Source organism: Saccostrea cucullata, unplaced genomic scaffold (assembly GCF_032062105.1).
Source record: "Saccostrea cucullata isolate Sc308-1 unplaced genomic scaffold, CSIRO_AGI_Scuc_v1 ctg541, whole genome shotgun sequence".
NCBI classification, from domain to species: domain Eukaryota; kingdom Metazoa; phylum Mollusca; class Bivalvia; order Ostreida; family Ostreidae; genus Saccostrea; species Saccostrea cuccullata.
The window spans coordinates 237,118-252,280 of NW_026925038.1; the positions used below are offsets into that span (position 1 = coordinate 237,118).

A 15,163-nucleotide genomic window follows, 5' to 3' on the forward strand; every position below is an offset into this window, starting at 1 on the left:
AATTTTATTTTACTTTAAATATATAGGTTCATTATCTTTCTAACTGTCAAAATTCATTAAATTCATAAAACACGGTGCGTAGGGCTAATGATCTGACTGTTTATCAATACGTCAAGAAAAGTACACATAAACGGCTTACGTATCAATATATGTGTGTTTACAATCGAAATCACGGGCTTCCTGTTATCGAGTTCACGTGAACTCAATAACAGGATGCCCGTGATTTCGTAAGCCGGTTATAGACTCTCCCGTTTACGTCAAATCCTAGACGGCCATTTTGCACGATAATCTGGCTGGGAGTACAACGTAAACATTGATTTGGGCTGAAGTCGAAAACATTTTTTTAAACACATAATGTCACTTACTCAAAGATCAAGTGGTCTTGTTCAACGTAAAACTGCCACTGTACAAAGTGTTGGGGCAGATGGGGGCGTGGAAGAACGAGACGACGAGGGGTATACCCCGGACGAAGAGGAAGACCACGATTCAAAGGAAACCAGATTGACTTTAATGGAGGAAATTCTTTTACTAGGGCTCAAGGACAGGGAGGTGCATATCCTATTGCCTGTTAAAAATGCATATTGCAAAATTATTGCACTTAGTTCAGTTAATTGCAATGCATATCTTACCTATGTAGGTAGGGACTGACCCAATCACTGGGCAGGATGTGATGTGTATTGATGAGGAACATATTTTTTTTTCTTTCTCAATTTGGTTTAGCTACCGTATAAGTGGAAATTTTAGCGAGACGCAAATTTAGCGATTTCTTCCTGAAATATGGTATTTTATTTTTAACGAGAAGTAAATTTAGCGATTTTGAAATGATAACTAAAGAGACTATTGCAAATAATACGCAATTAAATTTTAGCGATATTCAATTTTAGCGATGTCAGGATATTCGCTAATAATGCCAAAATTAAATCCTCGCTAAAAATTCTACTTATACGGTATATCTGTGTGAATTTTTTATTTTCCAAGCTTTCAAATTTATGTATTTATTTTTTATTAATTATTATTTAATATAATTAGTTATTTTTTATCTGACTTTATGGGTTAAACATAGTTCTTAATTTATGTTACTCTCATATGACTTTATTTATTTTATAATATTCACATTATTTTTATTTTTGTTGCTCTTAATGCAATCATATTGCTTTTCAGGTTTTTTTCTAATTAATTCAAAAAAATCTATTGATTCTTAAAATTTGTTTAATTCTTAAAAATTCGTTTTATCTGCCATATGTATGTGTATATATGTACATGTGTTTTAGCATGTTAATTTATGTTGTAAATGCGATATTTTAACTGTGATAGTCGGTTTAAGAGCTCTACAGAGCTCATTTTTCTTGTTATGCAATGTATACAATGCCGACTTTAAATAAAATGTACTTTCTTACTTAATTCGAATTTCCTCGAAAGTGTGTATATATGTCAGTATGTACCTACCTACCTAGTCCTTGTTATGCCCGTGGGCATATAGGGCAAGGACTAGATTTCTCCACTTTTCTCTATCTTTAGCATTTCTTTCTAGCTCTCCCAACGTTAGCTTGTGGTCCTTCATTTCTATTTCAACCGTCCTTCGCCAGTTGGTCTTTGACCGACCAGGTTTTCTCTTCCCTTCCGGTGTCCATCTAAGGGCTACTTTGGTGATGCTGTCGGCTGGCTTCCTCAACACATGCCCTATCCATCGCCATCTCCGTTTAGGCAACAAAGTTCGCATGTTGTCTGTGTTGGATTTCTCATTCGACATGTAGTTCCACATTTGTAATTTTGTTTGGCCAGAAAATCCTCATGATCTTTCTGAGGCATCCATTGTAGAAACTAGAGAGTTTGCATATGTCTCCTTCTGTCATGCTCCAGCATTCTGACCCATAGAGTAGGACAGGCAGTATGCAGCTGTTATATATTCTTATTTTTGTCCTTTTACTTATGTCATTTGTTTTCCAGATGTTCTTGAGGCTTATGAAGGCACCTCTAGCTTTACTTAGTCTGCCCTTTATATCTTTGTCTGCACCCCGATCTGATGTTACTATGCTGCCATGACAGGTATATGTTGTTGTGTTGCTCATGTCATTTCCATCAACCTGTATTCTTGTTGGTTGTTTGGTGTTTAATGACATAACTTCAGTTTTCCTGGCATTTATTTTAGTCCAATTTTTTTTCTGCATTTCTCTATAATTTTGCTGTTTTACTTTGCATATGCTTTTCCAGATGTCATAGTTCGACCAAGTCATCTGCGTAGTCTAGGTCTTCAAGACTTGTAAAGAGTGTCCATCTCATTTCTGTGTTATTGCCATTTAGGGTTGATTTCATTACCCAGTCAATTGCTAGTATAAAAAAAGAGAGCTGACATCACACATGCCTGCCTCACGCCAGATTTTACAATGAAGCAACCATCTGATGAGCTGCCTATCGAGCAATTAAACTCCACGTAAAAAAACTTTTATCAGTTCTACTATCTTTGATGGTATTCCGTAATGTCCTAAGATCTTCCATTAGCATTCTTTGTGGATACTGTCAAAGGTTTTTCGAAATATGTAAAGTTCATTATGAGCTGTCTTTGCCACTCTGTACATTGCTCTATAATATTTCATAGGGTAAACACCTGGTCGCAACAACTTTTCCCTTTCCTAAAACCTGCTTGCTCTTGTCTTATTTTGGCATTTATTGCAGTTTTAATTCTATAGATAATTATTCTGCTGAAAATCTTACTAGGTATTGATAGTAATGTGATGCCCCTCCAGTTATCGCAGTTAGTAAGATCCCCTTTCTTTGGCACTTTAATGATATTTCCTTTGGACCATGTCGTTGGTATTTTATGATTATTCCAGATCTGCTGCAAGGTTTGGATCTGTTTTGAATAGCTCTGCTGGCAGTTGGTCATTTACAGGTACTTTGTTGTTCTTAAGGGCTGTTATTGCTTTGAGTATTTCAGCTTTAGATGGTTCCTCTGCTTCAATTTCTAAATCACTGTCAGCTTCCGGTATGTGTGCCAGTTCATTAGGCTCCGGGCGATTCAACACTTCTTCAAAATATTCTCTCTATCTTTCATCTTGTTCCATTTCGGATGTAATGAGGTTGCCTTGCTTGTCTTTCACAGGCATGTTTGTTTTTCTTTTCCTTCCACTCAACTTTTTTGTTATTTGATAGAGAACTCCCATTCTTTGTTCAGAAGCAGGTTTCTCAGTTTCTCTTGTTATGCCTGCTATAAAACTACTGTAGAAGTACTTTTTTCCGCGTGGTATTAATTTACGCTATGTACGCGGTCACAAATTTTCTGCGAAAATTTGTCCATGCGTACTTAATATAAATGTAAGGCATATAGTGATAATCTAGAATATCCATGTAATTTTCTACCCGCGGATTAAACAGAAATTGAGATTCCGCGGAATTCTGACCCCGCGGAAAAAAGTACGTCTACAGTATTACGATCTTTCTTTGTTGCTTTCTTCACATCTCTATTGCAGTTGGAATATTGCTCTCTTAATCTCTCTTTTATTCTTTCAGAGTGGGTGTTACATAGCTTAGTTTTAAGGTCTTTCCTTCTGTCAATGATATTCCAAGTATCTGGTGTAATCCACTCCTTATGCACTTGCCTCTTAAATCCTGGACACTTCTTGCTTGATTCGCTGAACAGGTTGCAGATTTCATTCAAGTGTTCGTCAACCGCTTCCTTATCAACATCACCACATTGCAAGGCTTGAAATCTGTTCTTTAGCTCTAATTTAAAGTCTTGCCTCACTTTATTTTCTCTCAGCTTGCCTGTATCTATTCGCCTGATGTTGCTTTTTGGTGCTACCTTCATCAGCTTAAGCTTTATGCTGGCAGTAACAAGGTGGTGATCACTTCCAACATCAGCCCCACGCTTCACTCTTACATCCTGTAAAGATCTTTTCCATTTTCCATTGATGGCAATGTGGTCTATTTGATTTTTATCTCTCCCTCCAGTATATGAAACATCATAAATGAAACAAATGCTAATAATTATTTTAAAATATTTAATTGCAGTTTTATTTCTTAATTCATTATTTTTTAACAGATGGGAATAATGAAGTCTATTTGATGAACTCCGGTAGATCTTGACCTCTCTGAATTAAATTTCAGCATCGTTAATATATTTTCTATTTCTCATTTACAATTTCAGGGGTACACATCATTTTGGAATGACTGCATTTCTTCAGGTTTACGAGGTTGCATATTAATAGAACTTGCTCTGCGAGGAAGACTTGAACTTGAAAAAGCAGGCATGCGTAGAAGAAGTCTCCTAAACCGAAAAGTCCTTTTAAAATCATCCAATCCAACAGGAGATGTATTACTGGATGAAACACTGAAGCATATAAAAGAGACAGAGCCACCAGAAACTGTTCAAAGTTGGATAGAATACCTCAGTGGTATATATATTCTTTATTGATCAATTCATCTTGAAATAATCTGAGATTCCTCTGCCTTTAACCTTGCATTTTATATTGCGACATCAGCTCATCTGTACATTAAAAAAATCAGGGGTTAGAGTCAAAGGAATCTCAGATTTATTTTAAAATTGGTTCATTCTATCCCCACTTAGATCTTGATTAATCAATTAATCATAAAAGTGAGTAATGAATCCAAATTTTGTTTCACTCAGAACAAATATTCTACGATTTTTATTGAAATTCAAAACTAGAAAATAAAAGAGATTTACGGTTGTGACCTTCTAGGTTATTTCAAGGAAGGGATTTTTTCTCAGATTTTTTTAAATTTAATTACTTTTCTTTCTGAAAAATGCATCATAGTACCTACCGTTGTAGCATTAGTTGACCTGATTGGAGTCAGATCCATAGTCAGAAATACACCAATAACCATATATTTTAACTTTATGATGATTGAAATTGTTCAGTTTGACATAATCAGGTTTTTGAAATTGACTTTATTCATCTTGATATTTCTATCTCCTTCAGAAGTAATGAATGAAGAAATGGATGTTCTTCCTATATCTAATATATTTTTGTTCAAATTATTTTTAATATTCTTTATGAAATCCTAAGGGACATTCTTTTGATATTTTGCATCAATCACTCTTGAAATAAACAAAAACTCAGTGTAAAATTGTTTTACAGGAAAGCTTTTGGAATGAATCAGTTAAACACTGGTACATGTAAATATGTTTCCATTCAACCTTACCTAGCTTTATTACAAATTGCATTGAACTACAATACGTGATTTGAATTTAAAATATGACATTTCCTTTCTAGCTGAGCATCCTGTTAAACACTGTTCAGGACTCTGCTAGGCTAAAGAATGAATGAGAACCAATCTGCTCTATGGTCTATTTAGGTCACCTGAGTAAACTCATGTGTCCTTTTGCTATCCGTTTTCGTGCGTCGTCGTACGTCGTTTGTAAACTTTTGAACATTTTAAACTTCTTCTCTGGAACTACTGAACCAATTTCAACCTAAATTGGCATAGAGCATCTATGGGTAAAGGGGAACAAAAATTGTGAATTTCATGGTCCCTGCCCACCTGGGGCCTGAGGGGTGGGGCCAAAACCACTTCAATCTTTAAAAATCTTCTTTACTTCTGGACATCAAGCAGTCAAACTGTTGACAAGATTGTAATCAGCATTGAGTCCTCTACCAAAATTGTTAAAATTCATGGCCCCTGGCTCAAGGGTTCTGGTGTTAGGGTGGGGCTATATAGATCATATAGTAAATGTGCATTTTTTATTAGAAAATCTTCTCTGCTCCTGGGTATTAAATTAACTAACTAAGAACATAGTTCTAATGACCAAGAGTGCTTCTACCAAAATTGTGAATTTCATGGCCCTTGCGTCAGGGGTTCTGGTGTTAGGGCAGCTCTATATAGATCATATAGTAAAAGTGCATTATTTTTTTGTAAATCTTCTTCTCTGCTCCTGGGTATTAAATAAACCAACTAAGAACATAGTTATGATGACCAAGAGTGCCTCTTCAATAATTGTGAATTTCATGACCCTTGGGTCAAGGGTTCTGGTGTTAGAGTGGGCCTATATAGATCATATAGTAAAAGTGCATTATTTCTTTGAAAATCTTCTTCTCTGCTCCTGGGTATAAAATAAACTAACAAAGAATATAGTTATGATGGCCAAGAGTGCCTCTTCAATAATTGTGAATTTCATAGCCCCAGGATCAGGGGTTCTGGTGTTAGCGCGGGGCTCTAATGATTGTATGGTAGAAAAACATTAATTCTTCAAAAATCTTCTTCTCTGCTCTCGGTATTAAACTAGCTAACTAAGTACATAGTTATGATTAATAAGAGTGCATCCTCCAAAATTGTGAATTTTATGTCCCCAGGGTCAGGGGTTCTGGTGTTAGGGCGGGGCATTAAAAATCTTTAAAAATCTTCTTCTTTGCTCCTGGGTATTAAACAAACTAAGTAAGTATATAGTCATGATGAGCAAGAGTTTCTCTTCCAAAATTGTGAATTTGTTGCCCCTGGGTTGGGGGTTGTGATGTTCGGGCGAGGCTTTCTTGACTATATAGTGAAAATACATTGTTTCTTCAAAAATCATCTATGCTCCAGGGTATTAAACCAATGAACTATGCAAAAATACATAGTTATGATGAGGAAAGAAGGATCCTCCAAAACTGTGAATTTCATGGCCCCTGGGTCAGGGGTTCTGGTGTTGAGTGGGGCTCTTATGATTATATATAGTGAAAATGGATGAATTCTTTGAATATCTTTTCATTGCTCCTAGGTATTATGAGAATTATCTTAGTTTATATATTTATGATGAAGAAAGGTGCATCTAGCAAAATGATTAATTTCATGTTCTCTGGGTCAGGGGTATCGGGGGGGGGGGGGGGTAACATTACATGGTCTGAAGATAGATCAATGCTTTGAAATCTGCTCTGTAGTATTAATTAATCAACCATTAATGATGACATAAAATTTATGATAAAAGAATGACTGCACTTAAGGACGTTATTTGGAACCTTTTCGGCATACCCATTTAAAGCTTAATATTACAATAAATCGCTGAATTAATCTATGATTAATGTGCAAGCATATGCTTTTGACATTTTTTTTAATAATTTTTCGTCATACATATTTCAATAATTACATACAACGCTATTGAAAAGAACATGTTTAACCCATAAATTCCGGAAAATTGAACTGGACCGCTTTCGATTTTAAGGTCGCAGCAAAGGGGCGGAGACATTTAAATCGCATGGAAATGGATCATAAGCGCATGGTTTTCCGTATTTGATTTATATTATATATATTAAAAAAAAGACCGAGAAGAGGGTTTTGTGTTCATTTTGTACAAAAAATAAATGATTTATAACCATGCATATAATTTCATTAATTTGTATCCACGTAAGTAAGTAGAGTAAGTAAGTAAAGAGCGGAATATTAAGTGAAAAAACAAATAGTTCATAAAAACACAATTGTGATAAATATATGTATGCATTTTGTACGCTTAGGTTGGTAGTGTCTGTTTTGAGAATTATTGGTAGATGAAAATGACACTGAAATACATTTTATTTTTCTGAACATAATGGGCTGTCTTCGCATAAATGAAAAATAATTTGCAACCTGTCTATAGGATAATCTGAAATAAGTACATACAGTAAATCCATATATGACCTAGCCATTTATTGGCAGAGTTAATTTTAAAAAAAAAGTTTTGATCGGTATTCAGAGTACAAAGGACAATGCATTAAAAAAAATGAATTGCGGCTTCTACATTATCAAGCACTGCATAATTTTCTCTATCTAACGTTCTTATAAAATTGGAATGCTTAAAAGAAGGTGTTGCAGTTCTTTTGTTATTTTCCCTAAATGTGTAGCAGATTAAAAGAAGAATTTGAATGTTGCAGAAACTCGTAATAATTTTTTTCAAATGCAACAATATATAAAGCACAACGAGAAACAATATTTGGAAGCTGTGTATTGACTTCCAATTTGCCATTAAATCATGTGAAAATTAGTCTCACGGCAAAATATGTCAGATTTTCCGTTTTTTAAATAGGGAATCCCCATTGTTCTGAAAAAGTGCCTCCTTGAAACAAAATAATTTTTATATATATACAAAGAGGCAGGAATTTTCTTCAAAACTGTCATTTCTGATTTTTGTTTCAAAGAGGCACATTTTTGAAAAACGCAAAAATTAAATAAAAATTATTCTCAAAACGAAATGCAAAATGTGAACATTAAATAACCTTCTATCTATCGTGTCCGAAATGGTCTAGTGGATATGCTGGTGGGCTTCAATCTAGTACTTTTACCAGAGAATGGGTTCGAATCCTGGAATGGATTATTTTTGCATATTTTATTTTTTCTTATTTTTACCCATATGTTATGGTAGTGTAATTATATACGTATTTTGAAAGAGAGAGAGAATGTCAAAAAGTTAATTGAGTATAATAATTATAAATGAGAAATGCAGGATTAAATTTTTTTCCTTGCTGTGACTTAAAACTAATGCTTTATAAAATTTTAGTTTTGTCTTGGAAAGTAAATTTATTGTATTGTTTAAATAATTTATTTTTTACATACTTTAGTTATTGCAATTTTGAATAATTCTGGTCTCTGAATTAGTAGCCAAGATTTGATTTGAAACAAATGAAATGTCTTGGATGTAGCACCAACAGTGTGATTATGGGAGCAGTTTTATTTCATGAAAAACATTCCCGCACGATGTCTACAGTATATCTTTCAAAATGCTGCTTTAGCTTTTGTGCTTTTTGTTGTTCCAACCTTTTTCGTGCAAAATGACGAAAGTGTTTTGCTGTGTCAAGCAGGAAACACCCGCCGTAAACATGGTCCTCTACGCAGCTGTATCTATATTTAGACATAACGAGGGTATTTAAATGTCCTTCTCGATATATAGGGAATAATCGCGAGTTTCTGCAACACCCTCTTTCACTGCTCATGTATTATTTGCTGTCAAGCAGCGAATTAACTTAATCTTAAAATTATTAAGTGTTCGTACCTACAGTGTATTTAAAAAAAATGACATTTTCACTTTATCTTAATCGTATTGAATAATAATTGTGGACTTATTAGTAACGTAAAAATAAAATAAAAAATTAGTTTTTTTTTTAATGATGACTGTGGGCTTCTACCCTGACCTAAAACTGGTCGGGCTCCCGTTTTCAAATTTCTGGATCCGCCACTGCTATATGTACAGCATGTAATCAGCAAAATAATACCTTTTTCCTTTAAAATACCCCGAACAAAACACTACAGTGAAAGAAATCAACGTAAACTTTAAAACGCTAATAAAATGTACGCAAGGATCTTCAATATTTTGAAGATTGAAGTACATGTAGATATGAAAAGAATTTTCCAACGACTGACACAATGAAAGCGTGTCGAACACTTGAATGTCACGTGAGAAAAGTGATTATAATATCAAAGGGGTCACATGGGCTGAAACTCGTAACCTGCTAATTTAGTAGCTATCTCGAGCGAAGTTTGGGTACATTCTTTTTAAAAATTAGATATGAGCCGCAACTTGACCAACATTGTCCTTCGGATATGTATAAATTTTAGTTAAAATAAACATTCTGTGCAAATGAGAAAAATGGTCAAGTTGCGGCTCGATGTAAACAATGTCGTTGAAAACTGGTATGCATATGAATAACAATAGAAATGAGATAAAACTGTTAGACCCTTGTTTCAAAAGCTAGTGTCGCTCGGCATTATTTAATACTTTCATGTAATATAATAAACCAAAACCTGCTCTTAATATATTGTTTAATACCTATAAAACATAAATTTAATGAATTTTGGAATTTTATTTTGCGCAAATCATTGGGATCCAACTCTCATAGCTTAAGTGCAGTCATTCTTTCCAAAATTTTGAAATATGTGGCCCAGGGTCAGTGGTTCCTGTGGGGTGGGGTGCACCACAGGTTATAAAGTGAAAATGCATTTTCTCTTTCTTACTCTGATCTAACTCTGGGTATGAAGTAACTAGAGTAAGCATTTTAAGTGTATAATTATGATTAGCAATAGCGCTTCTTTCAAAATTGTGAATTTCATGGCATTTGGTTTAAAACACAAACCAAATTCTATATTTGGAAAGTTGTTTCATGATACTCAAGTGACCTATAAGGCCCGTGGGCCTCTTGTTTGTTAAGTTTCCACAGGATAAAACAAAGGTTATTTCTTTTACAGGTGAAACATGGAATCCTCATAAACAAAAGTACCAACTGAGAAACGTTCGTGAACGATTGGCCAAGAACTTGGTGGAGAAAGGCTTATGTACATCAGAAAAACAGAACTTTTTATTATTTGACATGGCAACTCGTCCACTTACTGATGGTGGCATCAAGCAAAAACTTTTTGAAAAAGTCCAAGAATCTGTGCTCAGTCGCTGGACAAATAATCCCCAGAAAATGGACAAAAGAATGCTCTCCCTTATTTATCTGGCTCACGCCTCGGATGTTTTAGAAAACGCCTTCGCTCCATTATCTTATGACGACTATGAAGTGGCGATGAAGCGTGTACAGGAGTTATTGGGCCTTGAGTTCGATGCAGAGAGCTTGAAAGAGGGTGCAAATGAACTCATGTGGGCAGTGATAGCAGCTTTTAGCAAATAGGCGGGGAAATGTCGTGTAGGGGGGAAAATGGGACAATTATGTTATTTAAAGATAAAAAAATATGTAAATTCAAAAGAATAATTTTTGTTTATGTTTGTTGTGAATATATTTCAGGACCATAACATTGCAAATTCTGACAGAATTTTTCCATTAGGTTGCAAGTAAAACTTGTGTTTATTTTTCAGTCAAGACTTTTTAATGAAACTGCAAAATCAACTTCAATTAAAAAAATAATTTAGCCACCACTCAGATTTTTTAAATGTTTAATGAATTCTGTGTTGAAATAAACACATTTTTAAAACATAAAGAAAGGTTTAGAAATGAGAATTTCTTTAAATAAGAAAGCTACAATTATATCCATTAGACTATCAGATAAATATATGCTCTGGTCTTTCATTAAACTCTGCTTTGCAGTTAATACCATTTGTGTAGCCACTTCTTTCATAGCAGTGAGTAAATTGCACCAATATTTATAGAGCTTTTCATGATATAAATTGATTATTCAGACAGGGTTCATATGTGAACACGTGTATGCATCACACACTAACATTCCTACTGAGTTAGTATAATTGTTGAATAATTCTTTACAATGTAAAATCCATTTTTGCATCAATTATCCGTAATGGATTGAAAAAACCAGTTATAGAATGCTTAAATAATGTACACCTCTTCTGGAGGTAAAGTTTATCTCCAAGATTCATACATGTAGTGTTCAAAATTGAAAATTAAAATTCTAATGCATTACAACTGAGCTTGATGCAAGTGACTGATGCATTGTGATCACCTCAGTTTTACCTTGTGATGTAAATATGTGTGGTAGTATTGTGATATAGTTAGATGTATCTTGGATTTTGCAACAGTTTTTGTTGCATGGCATTTATGTTTTTTTTTTAAATTGCCACAAAAAAGATGAATATTCCACTGTAAATCGGAAGGAATAAAAAGAAACAAGAGTTAGAATATTTTTATTGAAATATTGAGAAATGGGGTGGGGTGGGGTATATTTTATTTAGATGCGAGTCCTATAAGGTCAAAAGCAACATACATGTACTTTACCTTTCTCAATGATAATTTTACAAGAAATTCTTTATTTTGAATCATCAAATGGTATTAGACCTAAAGAAAAACTCAGAATATTTTACCAAACAGAAACTAAATGAAAAAAATTACTCATATTTTTTTTCATTAACCAAAATGTAGATTTAGCTGGTATTATTCAGAAGAATTACACAGTATTACCAGGCATTATGAAATTAGAGCGTTTGAATTATTCGGAGAATAATGCTTCCAAAATTGCATATGTCCGTACATGCTTTTCATATGTGCATAGCCATATACATGTAATTTATAAGTATTTTTCTTTTTCATACTGTACATTTTATTATGTTTATTTCTACTTAAAGTTGTTTTTTTTGTTTTGGTGTTTGCCTATTCTCCTTATTAAAGACTTACTGTTTAATTCCAATATACTATCTAAATTAACACATGATGTAAAGTATGGCTAAAGTTTCAAAAACCTGATTGTGGTGTTGGAAATCCTCGATTTTTTTGTGAAGAATCAATTATCAGTATTTGTTTTTACTATTGGATGATTGTTGTCTGGGACAATCCCTTTCTCTTCATCATGAAATATGTGAAATTGACAGGTTCTGTCTGGATCAAACCTTCAACTTATCCAGAGCATTTATTTGTTAGTCTTTAAGAATACTTTAATGTTTATGATTCTTTTTCTCTTTTTTGTTATATATTCCTGATTTGTTTTATCAGTTATCACTGTGTATTTGATATCACATACATGTGTTTCTCTCTGCTAGATGATTTTCATCTACTGGTTTTAGGGTGTTGGCAAGTGAAATTGTTGATTATAAAAATAATTATGTTTGCAAAAATACTGTACATTGCGTGTACAGTATTTATGTCAATGCCTCTGAAACTGTTTTATTTGATTCTATAGAAACTTACAAATCCAGGAATAAATGTACACGTATGGCATTTTTTTATGGAGTCAATCATATTCCACAGAATGTTGTATTTATTTTTGTCTTGGGAGAACATCTGTATATAAGGTAATATTTTGATTTTATATTCCTCTGAAGTACATCTAGATTGCTTAACTGTAATCGTCCTTATGTCGTAGAATTTGTAACACCTCAAACTTTATTTATAATGTCTCGTCAGTGGTATGACTGTAAGGAGTGAGGTGTGAAAAGTGGTTTGTATGGTCAGATGGTCAGACCAAGCTTTACAGAAAGCAACACAGAGTGGTATTGGTCCCTGTATATTACCATGTTATATCAAAATTATGAATACTTGTAATTATGAAGTAAAAGTATTTAATAAAAACAAAGATTTTTATATATTTCATTTATCTGTGTTTATTTGTGGAACGCAGGTGATTTACCCTGAAGAAATGCAGGTAATCTTCCCCTCCAAACATTTTTAGTTCTGATCTCTCTTCCTTTGTATACATGTAGAACGATGAATGTTATATACAATTTGTGCCTTTTCGAGGACAGAACAATGATTTTACAACTTGTTATGCAGTCCATTCTATTTTACTCGTTTACGTTTGAGGAGTAGCGTATTGGAAAAACCTTGGCAAGCGCAGATTAGAAAAAATAATCAATTTCTTGTACAGTGTTTAATTTGGAATTTTTAATGTATTTTAGGTGCAATTTATTTACAACTCATAAATAAGGATTTAATATTGAAGAGGGTGGTAGCTAACATAATAATTACTGGCATATTACTGAAAATGAATTGATGCTTTGAAATATTTAATATGATGAGTAAGGGTGCCTTTTCCAAAGTTGTGAAAATATGTGGTCCCAAGTTCAGGGGTTTCTGTAGGGGGTGGGGGGGGGGGTACTACTGATAATATTGTGGAAATGCATTTTTTGTGGTACCTCTTCCGAAATTGTGAATTTCAGGACCTCTGGTTTAAAGCACAAACCAAGGTTAATTATTGGGAAGTTGTCACATGATACCTAGGTGACCTATAAGACTCGTGGGGGGTGTCCTACGGCCATGTATGGGCTCGTGGTTTTGAAATTAATGTTGTTAGTACTTTCAGATATGATAATGAAATTTGATTGTTCAATCTGGTAGAAAAATTCTTTTTGAAGGGGTGTAATTTTTGTTGTACATCCCAGATAGCAAGACATAGTTGGGCCAACGTTGGCCCAATTTTTTTTTCCAACGTTGGCCCACTGTTGGTAACCTTACGTTTGCCCACGGTAATTTTGCTCATCAGCCCAACGTTGGTCCAACATGTTGGCATATTGTTGGGCCAACGTAGATATAATTGTATGACAACTAACAGCCAACCTTAACAAGCATTCTGAGAGAATTACATAAGCAATACATGTCCCCTACCGGGTTCCCCTTTTTCTTCAGGATGTCATTTTATAATAAGGAAAAGTCATGTCCAAGGTAAAACTGAAAGATTTTCAAGTTGTAAATGCCTTAAAACTAATAAAATAATCCACATTAAGACGAAAATTTAACTCGTTTCTCCACCGTCTTTTCCTCGCTTCATATTTTTGTCGACAATCGGAAGTTAGCGCAGTTCGAACCCGATCTTAATTTAGCGATTATGAAAAATATTCAAAATGCCATAATTCTGTCAAATATCATCGAAGCGAAGCGAAATTCAGACTTGATCTGTAACTCATTAAGATACACTCACATATCAAAATTCAGCTCAATATCTGCAAGCGTTTAGAAAAAAAGTGCGGAAAACCAAGTGGGACAGACTGACGGGGACAGACAGACAGACGGACAGACAGACAGACAGACAGACGGACGGAAGGACGGATGGACGGACGGACGGACGGACGCAGAGGAAACCTATAGTCCCCCCGGTTTCACCGGTAGGGGACTAACAACTGGTTGGTTAGGTTGGCCCAACGTTGGCCCTTTGTTGAAATGTGAGATGGCATATTGTTGGACCAACGTAGTTATGAGTGTATGCCAACTAACAGCCAACCTTAACAACTGTTTGGTTAGGTTGGCCCAACGTTGGCCCTATGTTGAAATGTCAGCTGGCATATTGTTGGGCCAATGTAGTTTTTAGTGTATGGCAACTAACATCAAACCTTAACAACTGGTTCGTTAGGTTGGCCCAATGTTGACCCCTTTTTTTTTTACAATGTCAGATGGCAAATTGTTGGGCCAACGTAGTTATTACATATAAACATTTGTAATTGGTTTAGTGATTCTTTACATAAACCTATTTTATGACTTTTTAAAATAATTAATACACAATTCAATCTGCATTCATAATGCATACATGGACATGTTCAATGAAAACATTACTAATGATTCACTGTGATAATATTTTATATACATGAATTCAATCATAATTTACAAAATAAATTTAAAAATAGACAATAGATGTAAAATTATCGATTAAAAGTTCTTAATCAGGGCTCACTTCCTTTATTATAGTCCTTTTGTTGTATTCCCGCTCTTTTTCCGTTGTAAAGACGAATAATGACCCCCATCGAATAATGACCGGGGGTCATTTTTTCGCTGTCGAAAAATGACCCCCGGTCATTATTCGGAGAAAAATGACCCTTTTGCCCGTAGAAAAA

General features: G+C 34.3%; 1 protein-coding gene across 1 annotated transcript; it reads left to right on the forward strand.

Annotated features, from left to right (window-relative positions):
• Nucleotides 1-216: 216 nt before the first annotated feature.
• LOC134267876 (Golgi phosphoprotein 3 homolog sauron-like) lies at nt 217-12,875 on the forward strand. The gene is made up of 3 exons (XM_062750085.1): nt 217-549; nt 4,145-4,391; nt 10,144-12,875. The coding sequence occupies exons 1-3, from the start codon at nt 355-357 to the stop codon at nt 10,566-10,568; spliced, it is 867 nt and encodes a 288-aa protein (XP_062606069.1). The 5' UTR covers nt 217-354; the 3' UTR covers nt 10,569-12,875.
• Nucleotides 12,876-15,163: the final 2,288 nt, after the last annotated feature.

Excerpts from the sequence above, each read along its gene's own strand:
- LOC134267876 (XM_062750085.1), top strand. The coding sequence starts at position 355 with ATGTCACTTACTCAAAGATCAAGTGGTCTTGTTCAACGTAAAACTGCC. Across the intron at positions 550-4,144 it reads TAGGGCTCAAGGACAGGGAG|GGGTACACATCATTTTGGAA; the intron begins GTGCATATCCTA and ends TTACAATTTCAG. Across the intron at positions 4,392-10,143 it reads TTGGATAGAATACCTCAGTG|GTGAAACATGGAATCCTCAT; the intron begins GTATATATATTC and ends TTTCTTTTACAG.